General features: G+C 35.7%; 1 protein-coding gene across 1 annotated transcript in view; it reads left to right on the forward strand.

The window, feature by feature from the left end:
* Atu (Another transcription unit) overlaps positions 1-25,196 on the forward strand; it is a 75,732-nt gene that overhangs the window by 30,631 nt on the left and 19,905 nt on the right. Inside the window, exons 4-7 of the mRNA XM_089094721.1 lie at positions 3,401-3,494; positions 6,166-6,463; positions 18,041-18,202; positions 20,596-20,745. Of these exons, the coding sequence (XP_088950847.1) occupies positions 3,401-3,494; positions 6,166-6,463; positions 18,041-18,202; positions 20,596-20,745 (704 nt within the window). The remainder of the gene's footprint in view (positions 1-3,400; positions 3,495-6,165; positions 6,464-18,040; positions 18,203-20,595; positions 20,746-25,196) is intronic.

A 25,196-nucleotide genomic window follows, 5' to 3' on the forward strand; every position in this document is an offset into this window, starting at 1 on the left:
TCCAATCCATTTTTGATGCGTTGTACGTCATGATGATCGCTGATTTACTGCTCTCATGTTCAATTGCTGCTGAAAATACGACATTTTTTCTTTGGAAAATGCGACATCAGGGTTAGATCGTCTCTAAATTTGAAGATGGACGGGTTGGATTCCCTTGTATGACTATCACGGAAAGAGGGTGGATCTCTCTTTCGTTCTTTTTCACCGTGTTTACGTACGTAATTCTCAAGGGTCTGAGAATTTCAATGAATTCTATGGACGTGAACCAGTTGCCGGCTGTGATGTTGGTGTTCCTACTCTTCAAGAGATCGACTAGGGTTATGTTCACATTGGAACTGAAGCATTGTGGATTTCAACTATAGGTGTTTCCTTTCCAGGGTAGGAAAGTTAATAGATACAGATGTTAATAGATAAAATGTGTTCAAGACCGCTAGATATTAAATCTTGAATCCAAAAGTTGTTCGGTTTAGAACAAATTTACTTCTTGAATTTACACCATCCTCTACGTGCAACTAGAATTTCATCAATCGCCCATTACTCGCCTGGTGAGTAATTTGTTTTGCAGTTTGCGATGAAGAGCTCAAAACCTTCTTTGATGGGAGCTCGAGGTCCACCTCTTCCGTTACGTGTGTGCATATCATTGAACTGAAGACAGTTTTCCAGATACTAGAATTGCTTTAGGCTCATTATAGCGTGGAAAATGTCCCAACTTGTTCCATGAGCTGCAAAGAGACCTTCGCAATCTTTACTGCCCGACTTGACTGTTCTCGGTCTGATCTGATCTTTTCTCGGTCTGATCTGATATATTTTCGGTCTTGTCTGATCTGTTCTCAGTCTGATCGGATCTGTTCTCGGTCTGATCTGATCTGCTAGAGAGATACGGAAGGTCTCAAAAAGCTCGCATCTCTATGACGTTGACTCGTTTTAAGTACGTTTGCTTATCTACAATATGAAAGTTGTCTGCATGCGGTACTTGTCAGTCTTGGCATTGGTGTGAAGGACGGCCTCCTCAAGGATTTCGGCTGTGATGAAAATGTCCCATGCTTTTTCAGGGGGTTTTAGGTCTTTGTGTCCTATGAGACCTGAAAAGTGTATAACAAGATCTCGTGTCTCCTCTATAAGAAGTATCTGGATTGTTCGTAGCATTGCTCCGGATTGTCAGTTGTTTCATAGGAGACCATATTCTAGCTATAAATGATCTTTACCAGCTCAAAAAACCAAAGAAAATTGTAATTACCCAAAGAAATAAATTAAAGAGGGCCCAGTAAAAACGAAAATCTATTCCTCTCGAAAACTGGACGCTGAAATAAGTTGAGATCAAACTAATTATTCTCTACAAACTAAAAATTGATTTCTCTGCTAAGCCACAAAAAAATTACACAAATTGCAGGGTGGAATCTGTTGGACCCCAGATCCCTGTATCTACGTACCTGTATCTGATTTCCAGATGTTCTTTTAGTGAGCTTTAGTGTTCGTAACTCAACTGTTACGAAGATTACACTAGATGTCAGCCTCCTAGCATAACCCAGTAGTAGGAAATGGACAGCAACCTTAGTGCTTGGGTATGAGAGATCCCACCCTGCCAGTTAAGGGTTAAACTTTTGAATAGAATTCTCAGAACATGAAGCTGTTATCTATCCGTAATGTGATTTGAGATTTTTAAAAAGGCAGAGGAACTAATAAAAAGCACAGGCCGCCTTTTTGCCGTAATGCCTTTTTGATATAACCAGAACCGTCTTTTTGCCATGTTCATTTCAAAAGATTGGTGGTAAGTTTGAAATAACAAGGCATAAAATATTAAAATATTTACCTATTGCTAATCCAAGTACACTTAAACAGACCATGCATGTGTCGTGGTGCCGCGACACACGCCATTTTATTTTCTTACTCTAGCACCAAAAATCGTTGTGTAGCACGCAAAATTGGGCAGTTTTAGCACTTTAAGAACTGACCATCGTGGCAATCCTTTACACAACACCACCTCGTGCTATTTCACATCAGTTAAATGGAAAGAACCAAGAGGTGTTACCAATATTTACTTCATCCATCCCCTCAATCACAGAATTAGAAAATGAAAATCATAATTATGAGAATGTTTACATTTCACAGAATCTTGGAAAAAATTAATCATGTATTTAGTTTACTTGTAACTAATGTATTTAGTGTACTAATGTACTCATGTATTTAGTTTACTGGATCACTGACTATGGAATATTTTATATTCTAATTTTTTTTGTGGGGTCAAAAGTGCTGGCTGGCTAAATCGAAAATTTATGGATAGATTATACTGTTCTAGGTATAGCCTGGGGTATTTCAGAAAAATTTATCCGTCAAATTATAATTTTTCTTGTTCAGTAGATAGAAATTTACATAGCTATCCTTCCTGGAAAACCATTTCAGTGAAGAGATAGTATTTTTAAAACATTATGCAATTCGTTCCAAGGTGTTATATCTTTTTAACAGTATTGTTTGAGCTAAAATTAGGTTCTTTGATTTTGTGAATTAATAACTAAGGACATTTTGGTGCGGTAACGCTTATATTTAAGTTTAACTTCACTGTCACCCTTTCACCTTCATTGAAGATTTTTACTTTTAATTAAGAACAGCAGATGCAGTGAAAGTGTAAAAAGCAGAAAAGCAATGGTGCATGATATCATTTTCCAATTGAAAAAAGTTTGCCAAATTGGGAATACATGTTGTAGAACTAGGATTGGAATACTGTTGATCATGCTAATGGCCAAATGTCATTATTACTCTGAAACATGGGCCCTGTAAAAAGCTGGGTAATATATAAATAAAAGTTCTAATAGGGATAAAATCCTTTTAATAGACAGTGATAAATTTCACAAACAGTGGTCGTCATGAAAAGGCAGTGTGGTCTTCGAAATTATCTAAGTAATATTTATGGGTAATATATATTTGCCTTTTTTTCCAGAGGAATTGTTTTAAGTCTCGAATGAGCGAATATTTTATTACATCAATTCTGTGTATCTTATATTTCATTATATTCTTCTAAGCATATGTTATATTCCAATATACCAAATAATAAGTTTTGTATAAATTTAGGTTGATTCTGTCGTCTAGGTTATTACGAAAAAAAGATTTTGATTATTAGGTCTTGTTTTATGAATAAAGGATGAAACATTTGCCGCAGTCCAATGTTGTCAAGTCTTCAAATTGAATGGGAAGGAGTCATAAGAAGGAGGAGCTTCAAGGGGTAGAGTTAGGAGTGGAGTACTGAGCATGATGGGATGGAGGAGCCTACGCACCTGCCTTGTCTTTGGGGCACCTCTTACTGTGATAAGTTGTCAGTAGTTGTCTGGTTGCTAATATTATTATTGGCAAACATATTCTCTGTGAAATAGTGACAATCAGCTTTTACTATGATTTCATATTTTAGGTAATAGAAGTGGGAGCGAAAGTCCAGTTCAGCGAAGTCGGGCAAAGAAAGTGTTGTCGGAATCTGAAAGTGACGGAAGTGGAGATGAAATAAAGTAGGTCATTTTCTATTGTTCTCATGTGTCTCTTATGTATCTGCTATAGAAAATTGGAAGTGGTAAAATTTCTTTGAACAAAGCTCTTATGCAGCACTCGTCCTTAGTTAGCTAACCTTATAATGAAGCAGGTCAATGTAATAAGAGAATGTTCACTACTCTTTGACAATACTTATTTTTTTTTTTTTCGTATTAATTTGAAGTTGAGCTCTTAAAGGACGTGTGTTCCTTATTATCCGGCTGTAGAAAATCGGTACAAAAAACTCTGAAAACTACTTTAAAACAATCATAAATACTTATCTTAATAATAAAATTGCATCGCTTAATTGCATCGCTTTCCTTAACCCCCCTCCCCCGACTGATGAATATACAGCTTAATATAAACATTTGTGCTATTTTTTATGATATTGCGACTCTTTTCTTTCCATCGATTGATTAGCCTTTGCCCTAAAATGACGTAGAAGAAAAGGTTCGCGCTATTGAAAAAAATAAATAGTTCGACTGTATAGGGTGAACTGTATATTTATCTCCTAGGGGGAGGGGGATTAAAGTGAAGCAATTCTCTTTTAGGAACAAGATTATTAATTATTCATGATTATTTTAAGGTAGTTTTCAGAATCTCTGATAACCATTTTCTAATAAGGAACAACGTGTAAAGGTCCCTTTAAAGGCTCAAAAATAAAATACAAAGGAAGTGATTAGTATATTGGGAAAGACCATAAAAAACACATCCACCTGGATAAGTAATGATAATAATAAAAAAATACCATGTTCTCTTCCAACTTTTACGTTCAGTTTTCAGCACACTGTTAACTTGAGCTAGAATTCCTATAAAGTATATCTTTTATATTTTGCTTTTTTAAGGAAGTACCCTTTTCTCAATCCATCAAAGAAATAGGAGCAATATCCATGTTCAGCTTTGTGTTAGGATCTTTTCTGCTGAATTGATTTTTCTATGTATCTTTTTTGGTACTATCCCATTATGCGGGTCTCTCGGGTTAATCACGATAAAGTAGGCAATGATAAAACCCGTTTTTGACGTCTTAACTGTTATAGAGTAGACAATGATAGCAAGGTTTTCATTGCGCATACGATATTAAACAGTGGTTTTTTGGGGTTTAGGGGGGGAGGGGAAAGGTACCTAGGTTATGTTAAGATGTATTTAATATATGCTATGCTTTACCCCCATACCCCCCTTAATGTGCAAATATATAGACCAAATTTGTTTCTAAACTATTATATATTCATCCTATTTTATTTTATTTCATTAGCATTAACCAAACTTGACTTTTTAGAGAGGCCCGCATAATGGAACAGTACCTCTTTTTTAATGTATCTATTTATAATGCTTTGAAATTGTTTCAGCACAATTTTTAAAACTGCGACCAGGGATGTAGGCAGGCATTTACTTCGGATTATTTTGATGGAATTTGTCCTAAGGAACGCAGAAAGGTCATAGAAGAGGACGGAATCAAATGGGAAAGTAAAAGATAGGGAAAATGTGGATGAAACCATATTTTTCGTACGGCTTACTGTTTTAAATATGGTCAGTCAGACGGGTACCCAAAACAATCCGCAGACAACTCCTCTGGGAAGGATCTAATAAATCCTCCTCCGTCTTTCGGAGCGCCCACGTTTCAGAACCAACTTAACTACTGTTATAAATATAGCTTCCAATATTCAAATGTTGGTTCGTAGACGCATCTTCCTATTTTTCCGAACTTTTTCAACTGTGAAAAAAAAATTGCATGTTTTGGCTATTCTACTTTTAAAATCTTCACTGCATCCAGGTTTTTGCTAATAATACTACCAAGATAAGAGAAACTGTCCTATTAGTGGATCTTCTCGTTACCCAACGTCATCTCTTTACCTTCACTTATTCCCAATCTAAGCTACTTAGTCTTCTTAACATATATTTTCAAACCTATTACTGTATCCCGAGCTCTCAAAACCTCCAAAAAACCGTTCATTTTACTAAAATTTTCATCTAGGACGCTTCTATCCTGCTTTCACTGGCTATAGTGAGAGAAAGGTTTAGATGGCTAGGAAACGATCTGCGGATAAAAGATTACAGATTGCCAAAGATCGTACTTTTTGGCCAAACATCTAGGGCAAAATGATAAGCAGGTCGTCTCGAATTGGTTTGGAGGAGTCATAAGGAAGGATCTAAGGGAAATTGGAACTTCTTGGGAGAGTACCTAGTAATAAAAAAATCAAGAAAGTGCATGATTCTAATTTAAAAACAGACGGCAAATTTTGAGAGGTGTAGGGGGAGGGCAAGGAGAAGGCTGATTAATCAAATTCAATAATTTTATTTTAATTCATTTTGGAAAAGGGGATAAAGCTTTCCTTGAATCTACCCATCTTAGGGCAAACGAGAATCAGTTTTGGTATTTCTTACGATTATATCCTGATGACCATTGAGCTAACCAGGTAGTTTGGGCTAAAGACAAGTTCTTGAATTTGATATGCCCGGTTTCTAATCCTGTCACATACTTTACCATCTAAACTTTTAAATGATGCAGTTTGCACATACAGTGCGAGTTGAGATACTTTGTTGTTCTTAGAATCCCCCTTTAGAAATCAAACTTTAAGCGTTAATTAATTGTAACTTGAATGAATTTATTATGAATTAATTGTATTATGAATGAATTGAAATTTATTTTTCTAGGAAAAGGTCAAAGAGAGCTGTCACAAGTGAAAACGAAGAAGATTCTGAAAAAGAAAAAGGAAGAGCAGTCGATGCAACCAACCTATTTGGCGATGAAAGCGATCTAAGCTCATCAGAAGGAGAAGAAGGCAAGAAGGCAGAAAGTGAGGGTAGAAAAAGTGAAGAAGAAAGTAGAAGAAGCAGGAGTAGAAGTAGGAGCAGAAGTAGGAGTAGAAGTAGAAGCCCTTCTGAAAGAAAGACTCCTATTCAGGAAGAGGCCGAAGTTGAACCACCTCCTGAAATTAGGATTGAGGTCGAGGTGAGTGTTATTCTTGTATTTTTAATCCTCGTTGGGAGATAAAAATTATCTCTCTTTCTCTTTACCTTACTCTCTCACTTTCTGTCTCTTCGTCGCACTTCTTGCTCTTTCCTCTCCTTTCCTTAGTTTTAGTACTGGGAACTTCAAACTTCTGCTAAAATTGATTATGTTAGCTTGTGAAGCATTTGCTACATTTCTATCTGGTACCCTTTTTTTACTTACTTTGTAGCCTAAACTTGAAATTTGTTTCTATACTTGAAGTGACTTTTTCCATTCGTATCCTTGCGGTAAATTAGTAGAACTAATTATATCTTCATCAAAAAGAAAATTAGCAAAGTTGATGTTTTGGAGCTCTGTCTAGTCTGCATTTTCTGTTTCGATCATAGATTACAGCAAGGTGATCGATCATCTGCGGGCTACTTTTAGTATCAACAATAGTCGAAATCCTGCACAAGTAATCTCAAGCCTATTACCTCCAACTTGTTGTATATTCATGCCTACAAACATTATACTGCTATGAGGAGACAGTCTGTAATAGATAACTTAGCTGGGAAGAGGTTTTTCAGTACAAAAAAAAGCCCACCCAAAAAAAAGAAAAGAAAGAAGAATTATCCGGCAATCGGAACCCAGTGCAAAATGCTGTGTTGTTTACTAGTCTATAATTTCCTCGAGGGGTGACACTCCTTAAGGTTACCCTGCAGTGCCGTTTGCAGTCGCTGTTCTGGTTAGGGAAGCTTGTAAAAGGTTCTCGACGCAACAGCTTAAGTTAGATATCCTTTTCTTAGACCACACTGCCGTTCTATGACGAACAAACAAACGTTCAAACGGGGATAAATAATTTATTTAGGCAGTGAAAAACAGGTACAAAAGTCTAGATATTTCGATCACATATACAGCACCGTCATCAGTAGAAATACTAAACTATTAAAATTGAAACTAACATATTTATACAAAACAAAATAAATAATTTTTAGGGCCATTCACAAAATAATGAACTTCCGGTTTATACACTAGATTTTTTTTCAGAGAGAGTTCAATAACAAATATCATTCAAAGTCTTGATGTAAATTTCCTTCTTTAATCTTTCCCAAATGTAAAACAAATTTCCAATGAAGGTGGCAAATCCTTCCGTGTCTTCTAATTGCAAACCAAATGTTGAGTTTATAGTTGTTTACTTGCTTGGTTTCATTTCCCCATATATACGTTGTATTTTCGACATAACACCTTGAATTAGGTATCCTTTTCTTAGACCACAATGCCGTTCTATGACGAACAAATAAACGTTCAAATGGGGATAAAACCATTTATTTAGACAGTGAAAAACAGGTAGAAAAGTCCAGATATTTTGATCTCATATACAGCGACCAAGTAAAGAACCAACCGAGTGATTTATTTATTTATTTATATTAGTACCTGTTGTGTGTTTTTTTCCTATGATTGTTTATTTAATTTCTGTTCGTTTTGGGTTTCATTTATTCTTTAGTAGTAAATTAGGGTCGTTTTGAGTTTGAATTATTATAGGAATTTATTTCTGCTGGCCTTCAGTTTAATATCGCTATTTACTTTGAAGTTTTGGCTATAAAGGTTATTTAATTAATTGTAAAAATAAGGAAATTTAGGCTGTGAAAATAGCTTTTAGGTAAGATAATATATTTATTTACAATGAATTTTAACGTTTTCAAGCATATATCACAAACATAATCGTAACATCTTATGTCCCCAACAAGGCTCTATAATTGGAAATGCTGCCCGAAAAAAAAAACAAAGAGGAAAATGAAAATGACTGCAGCCGCGATTGAGTGGGTCTTCCGTTAGGGTGGTGTGCGTGTAACTGAACCATAAGCAACTGAACCGCCGTCTAACTGAACCACCGTGTAACTGAACCACCGTGCAACTGAACCACCGTGCAACTGAACCCCCATAGAACCGAACCCCCGTGCAACTGAACCCTCGTTTAACTGAACCCCCGGGTAACTGACCCCCATTTAACTAAACCCTCGTGTAACTAAACCCTAGGGCAACTCAACCCCATTTAACTGAACCCCCAGGTAACTAAACTCCCGTGTAACTGAACCCCCGGGCGCCTGAACCCCTGTACAACTGAACCACAAGGCAACTAAACCCCTGTGCAGCTGAATCATCGTGCAACTGAACCCTCGTGTAACTGAACTATCGTACAACTGAACCATTAAACTCAGATTTTTAGTTCTCTAAAGATATTAGGCAATATCATTGGGTAAAGCACAAGTTAGAATTTTTACATGTTCAACCTTGTTGAAATTGTTTGTTTCTTAAATTCGTGATATAAACCCCTGTCAAAAGTAATCATGAAAAATCTTTGTTTTATCTTTGCAAAAGAAAAGAAGATCTGTCGTGTCACAAACCCTTAAAGCTGATTTATTACTCTTTTTTTTCAAATGAATCAGACCTTTATGGACGTTAAGTAATAAACATATGTGTTAAAAATATTTGACCTTGGTGAATCTAGATAACGAATTTTGATCAGATGTCTTTGAGGAGATTGCAGCTAAAAAGGACATGGGGGAGGGACTGGTTGCATTCCAGCCTTTCTTTTTTAACATTCCTTCAACTTGCCCTGAAAGTTTTAACTTCAAACCCTCAAGTTTATACCCTTAGCTGTTCTCGACACATTGCAGATACAACGTCTTTTAAAACTGGATGCACATAGTACCTCTGGATTTAGTTGAAGATGCTCCTAAATATTTTCTGAACAATGTGACGGCTGATACCATCAGTCATTGTAAATGTTCCTGGCATTTCCTTTTCACAACCAATAAAGGAATAAATGCTTCTTTATTGTGTTTGGCATTCTTCTTGACATTTTCCTAAGGTTTGACCTTAATGCTGCATGCTTTTTTTTATTTATAGGATCAAACATGCCATCTTTTCTTGATACAAAAAAAAAACAACTTATATATTAATAAACAAGCCCTTGCACCAGAGGCTGAGGGTTGTGAACCATAGTTATTTAACTATGGCATAATTGTTTAACCTTTGAACTGTTTTAAATAAAATGGCCGTCTCAAAATTTAGATCGGATGTATTTGGGGGAAAATAGAGTGGGGTGGAAGCCCTCCGATCACTTTTAACTCTGAAAAAGTGCACTGGAAATTTTGATTTCCAATCGAATAAGCGCCAAAGTTCATACAAAAAATTTTGCTACAAAAACCTTATGTGTTAGCAATAAGGACCTAGCTTAACTTACAGCCCTTGCCCCAGATGCTGCTGGTGGGCTTGTTAACCCCATAGGCATGGTTATTTGACCTTTAGACTATTTTGAACAAAATATTTATTTTTATTTTGATCGGATGTATTGGGGGGGGGGGGGGGATTTCGGTTAAGATGGAAAGGCTGATTGTCCTCTGATTACCTTTGATTATTCAAAATTGAACTTGAACTTTTAATTTCCAATCGAATGAGCCTCCTTCAAAGTTTTTACGACCATCCCTTCTATAAAAACCTTAAATTTTAACAATTGGTAACTTACAATAACATACAGATTGCTGATACAGGTGTATCAGCAATTTTTTTTTGGAACGGCATAGCGTATCAAGCTGAAACTTCTGGGGCATCTACCTGCTACTACTGCTATTAATACTGCTGCTACTACTGTTGCTACTACTACTAATTCAACACTGTTATTACTACTGTTGCTCCTACTACGACCTCTAATACTATTAAACTAGCACTATTAAAGCTACGCATATCAAGTTGAAAATTTGACAGAATGGGGTATTTGAGGGGGAACTTGAACTAAATCAAAAGACACTATGTGCATGCAGATTTTCAAAAGGGCGTATCTCAAAAAGGGATTTGTGTATTAAATTGGAACTTTCAGAGAGTACTTAAAGGGAAAGTCAATTCACCAGAAGGAAATATGTGCACGCTCAGGCCTGGATTTACCACTAGATCCCTAGGCCCGGACCAAGGGGCGCATAATGCCAGGGGGAGCAATAAATTATCACTGAGTAATTTTTTCCTGACAAAAACTGGACTGATGTGATTTATCGCCGCTAGGTGCACTCTGCCGCCACGCTACCTATTCACAGAAAAGTGACTTTAAAACAACACAGGAATTCCATGGTCACTTATAAACTGTCAGATGTCTCCCAAGGATGGTTGCTGAGAGTTCGGTATTACCCCTCTGTTTTATCACTTTTCGCTCATCAGTTGTGTTCTGTTAATTGCTTCCATTAGCCCCGAATATTTGGGTATAACCCCGAAAATCTTGCAAAACCGGAGCGGCAAAAACGCTTGGTTCTTAAGCGTCAAAGCTTTAAATCCGGGCCTGTGCACGCTAATGCTATTACATTTACTACTACTGCTACTACAACAACTACTACTACTACTAGTTCGACTACTACTTCTATTGCAAATACATATAAGCTAAAAGTATTAATATGAAAATTAAGCAACTACATGAACATATAGGTTATCAAAAGGATATTTCGGCAATGGGATAGCAACAGCTAATTATATTAAGTTGAAGCTTCTAGAACTTGATGAGAGGAATCTTCAGCTGACCAAAAGGCAATATGTTAATACTACTGCTGCCACTAGCGCTAGTGCTATTATTATTAATACTGCTACTAATACTATTACTGGGACTACCATTACAACTGTATCTACCGGTAATGAACGGTATGAAGGTGGAATTTTCAGGGAATATTGTGGGTGGAAAGTGAACTGAATCACATCACGCCATCCGTATACAGGTTGTCAAAAGGGCGCATCAGCAATATCCTAGGGACAGTTTGGTGTGTTGAAAAAAATGTTGAAGAAAATAAAAGGTGCTATGCGCACACTGCTACTAATTCTATTACTGCTACTACGCAAGCTAAGGGTATTAAGGTGAAGCTGTTAAGGAATATTTCGGCGGATATTGAACTGAATCAAATTGACTATGATTATGCGCTTTCTCAAAAGGGTTACACAGCAATATCTCTAGAACGGCTTCCATTAATAAGTTAGACCTTTCGGGATAAGTTTTGGGCGGGGGACTTCGAACTAATGAAAAGTTCATAGTTTGCAATAAAACCAAAATAAACACTTTATCGGGCCATGCTTTTGGCGATAGGCTTAATCCTGAAAGTTTCATTCAATTTAGAGGGTTTAGGGGCTACACTGATAAGTAATACAAGTTAGAAATCGCAAATGAAGCGAGAAATAGATTTTGAGCTTTTAATCAGCCTTAGTTCAAACTTATTTTTAGGCCTTGACTTAGGTTCAGGATTTGATTTAAATGAGGGTTGGGTTAAAGAAGGCTTGAGTTAAATGGGGGTTTGTTAGAACTGGGGTTCAGCATGTAACTCTCTAGTCCCTTTTTTTTTTGTTTTCCCAAAAACTTCCATGTTTTCCATGATCGTTTGTTTTATCTTTGGTTCGTCTTGGGTTTCTTTTTTTTTTTATTAATTTCTGATCAGTTTGGGTTTGAATTATTATAGGAATTGATTTATGCTAGTCTTTGGTTTAATATGGCTCTTTACTTTTCTTTGAAAAATTGTTTTTCGAAAAAGCGACTTTTTGTTACCTGAATTCTCAAAGTTCCAATATTTTCAGTAAAGATGTTTATTACTTTCCCAGACTAGAACGTTCAGGAAAGGCCTGGTTCATCTAAAAAAAAAAAAAAAAAAAAAAAAAAAAAAACAAACCAAAAGTTTCCAAACACAAAGAGAAAGTAGCTTTTATGTCGGCTCTACCGAAACCTGTAATTCACCTTTTTCAGACCAAACGATAACCAACTACGAGCGCAGAAATTACCACAAAATGAAAACAACAAAGTAAGCAAAGTGGTAAAAAAAATTTACAGTATGTAGACGGTGAAAGCCGCCGTTTACCCCCCCCCCCTCCCACGCGAAAAACATCCCTTGAGGAAAATAAATACTCTGCGGAAAATAACACCTCACAGAAAATACCCCCCCCCCCAAAAAAAAATACCTCTTGTGGTTGGTTAGTCTCCAGTCACTTTCCTGGGGATTATCAAACAATTTCTTCCTCCCTTCTCCTGTCGTCTAACCTACAACCTCCCTTAGAGCTAATTCTGTATTTGTTTGAAGGCTCAATAAGAGCTGAGATGTTTCGGCATCAAAATGCACCCTTTAAGGTATATCCCTCTCTTCCTAGCTATAAAACAATCAGATAACCCCATTGCAGAAGTTTCAGTTCCTTTTTATGTTTTTTGATTTGCCTATTGCTTACAGATAGTATTTGTCATTGGGAAACATACGGAAATTTTTTACGTGGGGGTTTTCTGGAGGTTTTTTCATGAGAAGAAAGTATTTGCACGGAGGGTGGGAGCAAGATTTACACATAAATTCCTGTTTTCCACTTCCCTTAGAACGTCTCAATTAAACTAAAAAATAACTCGACTCAAAGAAGATTTTTAAATTTTGGAAACGATAATTTCCGCGAGAGGGGTATTTTTCAGGTGAGGGGCTTCCGTGGCTGGAGGAGGGCATATTTTCCACGGGGGAGAGGGGTAAACGCTTTGACCCTTAGAAAGTGACGAGGTGAAGGGAATCCCCATTAACAGACATAAAAAAGAGAAATAAATTTGGATTTAAGAGTTTATGACGTCCGATTTTCTTTTTTTTTGTGACAACAAAAAAGAGCATTTTTATAAACCATCTTGACAGTAATTTATAAAAAGACTTAAAAAAGCAAACAATTCCAACAAGGTTGAACGTGTAAAGATTCTCACTTGTGTTGTACCCAATGTAAGTACGGTGATTGAGTTGCACGAGAGTTCAGTTATACGGGGATTCAGTTGCACGGTGGTTCAGTTGCATGGTGGTTCAGTTGCACGGTGGTTCAGTTACACGGTAGTTCAGTTGCACGGTGGTTCAGTTAGATGGTGGTTCAGTTACACGGGGGTTTAGTTAAATGGGGTTGAGTAGCACGGGGGTTGAGTTGCACGAGGGTTCAGTTAAAGGGGGTTCAGTTGCATGAGGTTCGGTAGCACGAGGGTTCAGTTGCACTGGGGTTCAGTTTCACGGTGGTTCAGTTACAATGGAACCGTTAGGGTTGTTACCAGGCCGATCATTTTACGTAAAAAATAGGTAACTGACGCCACTATGAAGCAGGATTTCCTTTTTAGGGATAGGGACAGAAGAAGGAACTTATGATGAAACGGAGACCCCAAACCATCTCACAACACCAGATCAGTCCCGGCCTTTTAAACCAGCCTATCCTCGTCAGGGCTAAGTAAAAATGTCGGGTATATCACAAATCCAGATATATCATAACGTCAAACATGATAATAGGTCTTTGATCAACAGTTAATAGAATGCAGCGGCTGTGGGCTCTCCTCTGGAGAAGTAGGATCAAAGTTCAAGTCGCTCTGTAGTAACTGTATTGGTTCCATTGGATTTATGCTTATAATTATAAATTTTTACAAAATCCTTTGAGAGTTCTAGTTCTTCAGCAAGTAAGTCATCTATCACCACACATTTTTTGTTCTTTCCTTTAGGCCCAAATAAACACCACATTGTAATAGGAATTAAGATCAAACACAACGATACTGAAAGAAAAAAAAATAGTCCAACCGGCTACGTTGGAAATTAAGTTCGCTAGATAAACATTTCATTGCGCTTATAAACATAGCATTGCTATAATGAAAAGTTCACGTTCTTTGGTTATTTCTTGCGAGACCTCTTGTTTTTTATATATTCCATGTTTCTGGCTGTTAAATATATTATGTAACAATTAGCAATGGCATAGTATCTAACAAAATTATGCAACAGCTTTTTTTGTGCCTCGGGAGCAAAAATTTGGTTTTTGGCTGTTTTATCTTTTTTCTATGCCACCAATTTTAGTTTGAGCGATATAGACAGAGATTCACCTCGTCAGTCCATCTGCTCACTTCTCCATCAGTTCATTTACGAGCAGAGAAGCACAGAAGAACTCGCTTAAATCCGATGCAACTCTGTATCGTCCCCACTGACTTCGCTTCTACCCAGATAGGGATTAACCAAAATGCATCACAAACACCAGATCAAGAAGATAGCTTGTTTGCTAAGTTTCTCGACACGACTGTGCTTCGGATGAACTATTCAAGTCAAAATGCTAACAAAATAAGCACTGCCCCAGTAGTAGAAAATATTATCAGGGAATATGAGGAGAGAGTTCCAGTCTTCTTGAGTGAGAGATGAAGACCAGGAAAAGATAATTCTGATCCTCTAGAATTTTGGATTAAATACTTCTACACTTGCCCCGAGTTAGATAAATTACATGCATGCATCTCGCAGTGCTAATAAATTGAGTACCCTGTGAGAATGCATTTAGTATTGCTGGGTACTTTATACAAAAGTAGTGCTCTCGAATGACTGTAAAGTCACTTGAACTTTAAATTTTTTTAAGTGATTTCAATTTATTTCAATTTATATGGTTTCAAATTTCAATTTATATGGTCTTTTTGTAAATTTGTTTTTTTTTTTGTATATTTGGTTCTTTTTATATGTTTTGTCTTTTTATATATTTGGTCTTTTTGTATATTTGGTCCTTTTGTATATTTGGTGCTGTTTTGTTTTATCAAAAACTGGTCGTTTCTGTTTTTGGGTAAACAAAAGAAGAAAAAAACAAAACCGATTTCTATTATTTTTTTTCTATGTTTCTTTTCCGTTTTTTAATTGTAGTTTTTTACAGTTTCTGTTTTAGCCAAAGACAGAAACGGTGCCGACTCCTTCTATAGACTTCGTTCCCCGTAGATGCAAACTCAATGGTAGGATTCAGCTGAACCCAATGAGAGAACTAACTGATGTGACTTTGCTGATGGTATTGCTCTTCTCACTCATTATCCAGAAGACATACAACAGAATATGCACAAATTTGAGCGTGTTGTCAATGCTATTGTCAAACGCGGTAATTTTCGATAGTGGGAAAGGACTTCTGGTTAATGGTGAAAAAATCGAAGTGGTGATAGAGTTTAAATATCATGGAAACATCCTTTTCCAAGATGCTAAATGCGAAAGAGAAATTTTATGTCTAATAGAGCTGGTCGATTCTGTCTTTAGTTACCTCAGAAATGTCTCTAGGAATAGGAAATATTCCCAGAAGCTGAAGATTAGAATTTAGGGCAACAACGTTTTGTCTCTTCTTACCTATGGGGGTGAAACATGGGGTATCAGTGCGCAACAGGAGAAGCGGCTTTAAGGCTATGTCTAAGATTTATATGGAATATACACTAGACAGAACAGGTAACCAATAATGAAATTTATCGCATTACTAACCATACTCCCATCTTTGAAATCATTCGAAGACGTGGCTGGATGTTCTGGGGGTATATTGTACGGATGGGTGACGGAAGGTTACTACATGGTGTGTGGGGATAGACAACTAGTGTCCGGAAGTTGGGGAAGTCTAAAATGACTGGGCCGATTCCTTGAAAAGTAGGCAATGTTGGCAAGGTCTTTGCTAGAGAAGTTTTGGCTGAAGGCGTTGGAGAGATCAAGCTGGCGATTCACTGTTGCTGCCTTGTGCGTCTCCAGGCGTGGGAGAACCTAAGTCCAATGTCCTCTCTTGTATTTAATGTTTTGTTTTCCTTTTTTCTTTTATTTTTTTTATTCTGATCAAAAGAGGTTTCCTGTGGTGTTTTCACCTTGCCCCGGGAGGGGCACCTTACTAGTTTGGACGCAATGAAGTATCTGCTATGACCATCACCGTCACCATAAAAAAATATAGTCTGTATCCTATTCATTCCATTAACTTAAGAACCAATCAAAATATAGTTTATATATATATATATATATATATATATATATATATATATATATATATATATATATATATATATATATATATAATACCGGAAGCCCGGTGGCTTCGCCGCCGGGCCCTGGCACGCGGCAGGCTCCTATATATGGATCCTCGTTGTCGCTTGTCTTCTAAACGCAGACAATTTGAGCCTTTTCTTGATGTCATGACGTGACCACAGGTTTGATGCAGCAACCTTGGGAAAAATACGAATTCTTTCTTAAGGTTGTGACCTTTTTAGATCGTTTTTGTGACCAGAAATGTCAATTTGCTGAGTTTTAAGAAGAAAAAACTATGTAGCCGATTTTGAGGCCAGGGCCCGTCATGGCTACGAGACAAGCGTGTCTATATTGATTCTCATTACCACTTATCATGTAACCGCAGACAATGTGAGCCACTTCTTGATGTCATGACGTCACCATAAGTTTGATACAAACACCATGGGAGAAAAAAATTCTTCCTTAAAGTTGTGACCTTTTTGAAGAAATAGAAATGTTTTAAAGAAAGGTCAATATGCCAGTTAATAAAAAAATAACAACTATGTAGCCGATTTCGAAACCAGGCCCCAGCACTTGGCATGTGGTAGGCTTACAGTATATATATTGATTCTTGTTGTAAGGAACAACCTCCAAATGAGTCAGCTTTGTTTGTGACCTTGGGAAAATGGAGGGCTCCCCAGGGAAAACATAGAACGTTGAAGGGTCTCAGTGACTTGTAATAAATAATGGCGTTATTTATAGCATCTTTGTAGGTTTGTAGTAAGTTTTGCGACACATTTTGTTGGCGTCGAAGAATGTAATAGCGTTGTTCTTCTAACGTAATATTTCTTTCTCCTTCACTTTCATTTTTGACTCATTTTTTCATTTTTGCTGTCGCTTGTCTGCTAACAGCACAATTCTTTGTTTTTCAGTCCATTTTTGACACGTTATGATACTCGCTTTCTCGCAATTGCTTGTAATGCTCATTGCCACTTATCTTTTAACCTCATATTTCCTTGTTCTCTTTGTGGCATATCTTTTAGCCGTATATTTCTTTGTTCTCCACTTTTGTTTTTGAGTAGTTTTAATTCTTGCTGCCGCTTATCTTCGAACCTTATGTGACTTTGTTCTTTACTTTTGTGTTTGACGCGTTGTAATTGTTGCTGGCGGAATTATTCTGGCTGTATATATTTGTTCTTCATTGTTGTTTATCATTACTTTAGTCATTTTATCAATACCCTTTACCTTAGCTGCTCGGATTGGTCTTGTCACATTTGATGGTTTAGGTTGTTCGTTTGTCCTGTATGCATTTTGAAACTGCTCTAAACGCTTTTTGCAAATAGACTAATTGCACTTGGAACGTTATACTTTGTTAGATTCTTTTTGTAATGTTGCATGCGTCATAGATATAAAAACAATACGTTCACTCATAGGAGGGGGGATTTCGTCTATTTTCTTGAAATGTACTCATAAATATGGCGTCAATCATATGATTTTTCTTGTCAGTCATATTTTTCTTGTGTAATTTTGCCTACATCATAGATACTAAAACGATACAACCGCTACTGAGGCATATATGACGTATGTATGCCTTACGAATGTATTTATTTAAATATGACGTCACTCCCATAAATCTTTTTTTTTCCAAAATTAAGGCTTTTAACGAATTTTCTAAAACTTCTGACCTATATAGATCGTTTGTTAGGCCAGAATATCCCAGGCTACTAATTTAAAAAAAAATATGGAGCCGTTTTCGAGAAAAAAATACACGATTATTGCTCGTTTAAAGAAATAGTATATCAAATTATCTGTTTTTTTCTAACTCTAGGTACCAAGAATCAAGGCAAACTTGGGTAGTGAAATTCACTTTGTCAAGCTGCCGAATTTTTTGTCAGTTGAGCCGAGACCCTTTGATGCTGAAACTTATGAAGATGAAGTAGACGACGAAGAAACTCTTGATGAGGAAGGAAGGGCTCGTGTTAAACTTAGGGTATTTACTAATTTTATTTTAAGGTTAGCTTATAGTTAACTAATAGTTAGATAGTCAGACCTAAGTAAGAATTAGGGTAAATTCAATTGCTTTTCCTGTTATTTCTGGTTTTAAAACTGCTCGTGAATCGTGCGGCTTGAATATTGTTGAGGTATAGAAATTTTAATCAAAACATAATTTATATATTACTTACGGCATAGCACAGTTTAAGTAGGTGCTTGTTTTAAAAGTAGAATCTGCCGCTTAAAAAGGAAATTTATTTTATATTTGGCCCTTCAGATGATTAAAATGATGTTATTTAGTAGAGGGTATAGAAAAATTGAACAAATTCTTCATGCTTTTTAGACCAGGCCGGAATATAAACGTCGGCAAAATCATAACCTGGTATTCTACGTAAAAGTTATGGCCTCATAAGCTTGGTGACCAAAATAAAGTGGATCGTTGCTTCACAAGGGAAGAACCAACCTATAAATTTACACTTGCTTCACAAAAATGATGATCTTGACCATTTAAAGGTGCCTGAAATAATGCCTTACGGAACCTGATACACCCAATCTCTGTAGTCATCCTCAACAGCTGCTTGAATGCTCTTTCTTTATTTATTTTTTTTTTATTCACTGACGACTGCGCAGGAATTCGTAACAGTAAAACTATGAATATTAACGAATATGAATGGTTCCATCTTTTCTCTAGTATAGGAAGAATTCCTCTTTTTTTGCCAGTATTTCCAGTTGAAAATGTTTTGTTTCCTCTCCCTATGGCTGTCCTAAAGTACTTTCGTTTTTACAAAAAAATTCTGTAAAGAATCTCGTTTTTTTTCATGTAAATGTGACTGTCCATTCTTCTTAAAATACCCTTCTCGCCAATAATAATTTTCGCAAGTATGTCTTATTCTTGTCTCCTCATTTTTAATTTTGGGGCTAAATGATGTCTCCTCTTTTTTGATGACTTGTTGATAATGATTATTAATGTTGATGACGAATAATGATGATAAAAAAGATACTGATAATACAAACATACTGATAATGATGTGAATAATTATGTCTCCTCATTCCCTTTTTTGTCTTAGTCTCTGTTTCCCAGTATGCACTTTGTTTCGGAATAGTGTATTTGTGGTCTTGAGACTACCCTGTGGCACAATTATCAATTGTGTTTCAAATGAATCACTAGTTGTTGTTTTTTTTTTTTTTTTTTTTTTTTTTTTTTTTTTTGTTTTAAGCTATAAGGCTACCAACCCAACTGTTTGTCTCGTTAATAGATTCATATGATCTATGCAGATATAAAAGAAACATAGTCGTTTGGAGTAACTTGAACAGGACTGTCCATCAGCCAATTTTCGTTGATTAATAGGATCCCTTGGGTAGTATCTTAAGTGACGGTTATCTTTTCTACACAGAACAGCAATTTTTTAGATGGACCATTTAGTGCTATCCAAACTGTATATATCCTACTTATAAGCAACCAAACTAAAAAATTTCGTTCCAATAATTGTCAGCAGAAGATGGATATGTTCAATTATGCTCATAGGGTTAGGGTGAGGGCAAGAAAAAATGGGCATAGATAAAAGCTTTATTTGTTAAGGTTTTCTTGTTAAGGATTTGTTAATTTTTTAAAAATTTCTCATTTGTTAAGCTTATTTTTATTGTTTATTTAGCCTCGTTTTCTTTTTCAAGCACAATTGTAAAGAAATTCCGTAATTAAAGGAAAAGATATGATTATAAACAAGTTCCAAAGATTCATCTCGTACCGTATTTAAGCTATAGCACATAATAGCGACAATGTAAAATAAAAAACTACAGAATCAGCTGTGTTGTTACATATTTCGATGGAATAATTTGAATATAAATGTTCAAATTGAACAGTTCATAATATAAGCATAATATTGATTTTTGAGAAGCTCCAGCTAACGCCCTCTCTGGTTGATGCTCCTCTCAGGCATGATATATATACACACACACACACACACACATATATATATGTATATATATATATATATATATATATATATATATATATATATATATATATATATATATATATATATATATATATATATATATATATATATATATATATATATATATATATATATATATATATATATATATATATATGTGTGTGTATATATATATATATATACTTACGTTAGATATCTATCTAACGAACAAGAAAAATTGGAGATTTGTTTTGTCCTCTTGTTTTATTCACAGCCACTATTTTTCCCCTGTTAGAGGGGAGCGGCCTAGATTGCTGCTTAATTTTTAATATTTTCATTGTTTTCCTTTTAAGCGAACTCCTTCAATTCCATGCTAAGCGGGTTTAAGCATTAATCATTGATGCATTTCTAAAGGATAATTATTTCGTAGAGATTATAGTACAATATATTTTTGTAGGTTGAAAATACAATAAGATGGAGAAATGGGATCGACAAAGAGGGCAATTTGATTAAGGAATCAAATGCCAGAATTGTTCGCTGGTCTGATGGCAGCATGTCCTTACTGGTTGGAAGTGAACTTTTCGATGTTTATAAACAGCCGTTGCAGGTAAGTAATTTTTGTGTGTTTTAACTAGTTTAAGGGAGTAGTTTTGGAAAGCAAAATAGCTTTTTTCAGCTGAAAATACGCTAGAATCGCTTGAATTAATTTGCTATGAATAAACACTGCATTTTGTAGTCACTAATATGTAATATTGTTCCCTAAGGATTAATCCCAGCTGAAAACACCCTAAGAATTGTTTGAATAAGTTTGTTATGAATAAACAATGCATTTCATTGTCACTAATGTGCAATATTGTTCCCTGAAAATTGTTCCCAGCCGAAAATACCCTAAGGATTGGTTGAATTAGTTTATTATGAATAAGCAATGCATTTTGTTATCACTAATATGCTCAGATTATTATTTCCCCACAATAGTTGGTTTCTTGAAGTGAAAGGTACAGAGGTCTGTATTTCATGAAAATCTTATGGCTCTTTTCTGCCTGTTTTTGGTAATTGTTCTTTTTATTAAAAAAGGGTTTTAAACCAAAAAATAGTTTTCCGAGATTAATTGTCAGATGCTTACATCAAATTTACTTTTTATTTCACAATTTAAGTGTCCTAACTCCCAGTTATTCCCAGATCTGAAAAAAATATTACGTAGTATTATTGCCTAAAGCGTGTATTTCTCTACAGTACTTTTACAGTCAGAATCAGTTGGTTTCTGATCATCATAGAGAGTATTCTTTTTTTCTATGTTATGCCCGAAGGGAAGTGAGTATTGTATACAGTTTAAGAGATTGCGTACAGTCAGTAGATTTTTACGTGTAGTTTTACGTGAATTTTACGTGTGGTGAATTTTACGTGTTTCTTTTTCAAGTATACCTTGTTTTGTTTCGTGGCTTAGGGATTGAGTTGAAACTTTCAGGAAAATTTTGATGGTTTTCTTTTGGGAGGTGGGCAAAGGATAGAGGGAGCAGTAGTTTTAGGGGAAGGGAGTGAAGTATTTTCTTCTCCTGTCCTTGCAAAAGAGTATTTACTACTCTTTTGGGCCCGTCTACTTTTTTTTCTTTTTTGTGCCCGTCGTCCAGCAGACTCTTTGGCTCTGATTCATTATCAGGTCTGTTCTAAAACTACTGCTGTAATCTATTCTTATAGCAAGTTGAGTCCAGTTTGAAAATGGTATTAATAGTCGGAAGCAAAAACTGTAAGTCACGTTTTTGTAATTTTACATTATATTTATTTTTTTTTGTAAAATACCGGGTAAATCTATTTTGATTAAAAAATATGCAAAGAAATTTGGGAATTTGGTATAATTTTGTTATTTAAGAATCGCTTGGAAAGTGAATTTGTTAATTTAGAATTGGTATCTTCCTAGTTTTTTAATTTCAAAATTGGATTTGTTCGGTTTAGGATAAGATAAGATATTTATTTAAAAAAAAAATCTCTATCACAAGCCCACAAAGGGCTGAATTCGGACTTCGGAGTCGACAATATTAATGGTTGCACTAAAACTGGCAAAAATGCAAAAAGCAACAACAAAAAAGAAAAATCGTAATGAACAACCATTTAAAAGTCAATAATTATACTGTAAAAAGTCAATTAAAAAAGTTAAAAAGATAAAAACCTGTCAAACTTAACCTACACAAATACAAATCGGAAAAAGAATTAAAAGGGACATAAAAAAAGGGGGGGGGGGCAAAATAAGCGAATAAATTCAAACAAGAACGAGACATAAATACATATAAATTAAAAGAGGCACTAAAAAAAGTCAATAATTCAATTACACGAAGTCAATAAAAGAGTTGAAAAGATAAAAACTGGTCAAGAAACAGGGGGAGGGGGCAAAACTAAATAAATAAGCAACAAGAAAAGAGGGAATTACATCAACAACAAAAATATATAAGAATTACAGGGGGAACTAAAACAAAAAAAGAGAAGAGACAAGCAAATGAGTGCAAGAACTTGGGCGGCACCATCAGCATTTAAAAATAAAAAAAGAAACTAGTGGGATATTTTATTCATTTTTTCTGTAATGAAGGGGACAAAAGTTCTTTCGTATCTGGAATTAACGCAGTGAATGGGGGACAAAACAGGGATGGGCTCAGAAACAGCTTGAGGCGGCCGTAATCTGGATGGGGAGTGACGTTTGAGGAAAATACTTGCCGTCCTAGGGTTTGTTATTGCATTTTTTGAAAAACGGAGGCACAACGAAATCCTCCTTCGCTTCAGGGTTTCCAGGCTAGCTTTTTTTAGGAGCAGAGAGTATGGCACCTTGCCTTCTTTGGAAATTGTTCGCAAAGCTCTTTTTTGAATTGATTAGATTTTTTCCGATTCTTCACGTGAAATATCAAGGTGCCGATCTGGACTAGCATATTCGAGATGCAGGCGGACAAAAGATGTGTAAATCCGCAAGAAATAAGAAGGGGGGACGCTGAATTTATTTAGGAGCTTAAAGAGGGAGATAGACATATAACGTCTACGGATGATGTCATTAACGTAGATATTCTAATTTAAGTTTGAAGAATTTGTGATGCCAAGCAATCTAAAGGACAGCGAAATTCCATGAGGGATAGGATTAAGAAAAAAGGATGAGGATTTGAGGATACAAATCGGCATTATCATGGACTTGAGCGGTTTACTGTCATGTCTAAGTCCAAGACTTCATCTTTAATTTCATTGAGGATACTCATAGGGTCGCTTTTTAAATTTCCGTAACAAGTTTCAAAAACCGTTAGGTCATCAAAAAAATTTCCATCGGTAAGGAAATTCCTTCGTGAAGCTGTTAATCATGACTGAAAAAAGGAGGGGACCTAGGAGAGTACCTTTGGTATGCCATTGTGGACATTTGAATAATGATTCTGGTATTTGACAACCTGCGATCTGTTTGTTAAGGAGGCAACCAATTTCACCAGCAAGGAATCAATATTAAACTTGTTGACAAGTTTCTCAATTAAAATATTGTGGTTAATAAGGTCAAATGCTTTCTGAAGATTAACGAAAATTAAATTTAGCGAGGACTTAGGGTTTTTGAGGATTTTCTCTATGTGGTCAACAATATAAATGAGGTAATTGGAAGTGAAGATGGATTTTAGTTTCCCAAAATGCTTCAAGTCAGTAAAAGGTAGGATTTTTTCCTTTAGCCAGTCTGCAAGGAATCCTTCATAAAGTTTCCAGAAAATAGGAGTAAGAGTAATAGGACGAAAGCCTTCAAAACCAGGATTTCCGTTTTTCTTTTTCAAAAGGGCAATAAAACCCTGTTTCCAAATTGTTGGAATTCGGCAAAACTTAGTAATATCGTTAAACAGGAAAGACAAGGGCTTAGAAAGGAGATCATTGAAGGCACTAATAAGAGGAAAGGGGATATCCAAAGGACAATTACTTGCCTTTCTTAGTTTTTGAATTCTTCTTTCTATCTCAGACGGGGAAACAGTGGGTAAAGAAGTGGAAAGGGCTCCTGTTGGTAATTGGTCGGATAATGCTGGAAGGCTCTGGACGATGGAAGCAAGGAATTTATTCAGATTATTGGCAGTAATATCAGGGGACTCGGGTAGATTGAAGTTAAGCTGTTCAAGCCTCCTGCCACACAGCTTTTTAACCTCAGAATACCAATTTTTTGGTTTATTAGTGAACAATTCTTAAACCTTATTTTTATAGTACGATCGTGCCAATTTACGAATTTCTCTTTTAATTGATTTAATTGATTGATTGATTTTCTTTTAATTGATTTTCTTAGTTTATTGGCTTCATCCGGTTTACTATTTTTGAAAAGCTTCAATTTGGTTCTAATTATTGTTTTTGTAGTTTGGTTAATTTTTTTTTTGCTTAGGGACTTAAGTCTAAAATTCAAAACATAACAGAACTTTTGAAGCTTAGGAAAATCTTACAGCACAAATCAAAGAAACTTATGTACAATTTTTTATTTATTAGATTTTTATGTAACTATGGAAATTTGTGTAAGCAGTTGTGGAGCTTAAACTGAAGTTTTTAGAAATTCTGACAGGGAAAAGTGGACTATGGTGTAAATTGGATTAAATAAAAATAATGTTATATCTTTTCAACAGGATTCTTTGAATTATGTTAAGTCTTCTTAAGGATTTATAGCCTTCAGTAGAACTGAGAAATCTAATTTAACGCCCACGAAGGACTTAATTTTTTTTTTTGTGTAAAGCGAAGCTTTTGCGTTATGAAGATGATGCGTAGCCAAACACCCACAAATACTGCCAAGTACTGCTTTATTTCTCTAATACCTATTCTAGTACCACGTCGCTTTATGTCAGACCCCTCCTACCCCACCCTATTCCTTTTGAGCTTCATTCTGTGCTCCCTCCTGTTAAGTACCTACCCTCTTCAAGTTCTTTCTTAGGACCTCTTCTTGCTGCATTCAAAGATGTCGTGGTGTTCAGGCCCAGCTGGATTACTAGAAAGCCTTGTTTTTGGCAATGTATCGTCCATCAAAAATAAAATATGACCTCCCCCCAACATCTAGTGATCGTCCCTGTAACGTCTTTTCTTTAAGAT

Source organism: Artemia sp. Qi Xiang Cuo, chromosome 9, assembly GCF_049724085.1.
Source record: "Artemia sp. Qi Xiang Cuo chromosome 9, ASM4972408v1, whole genome shotgun sequence".
In the NCBI taxonomy this organism is placed as follows: domain Eukaryota; kingdom Metazoa; phylum Arthropoda; class Branchiopoda; order Anostraca; family Artemiidae; genus Artemia; species Artemia sp. Qi Xiang Cuo.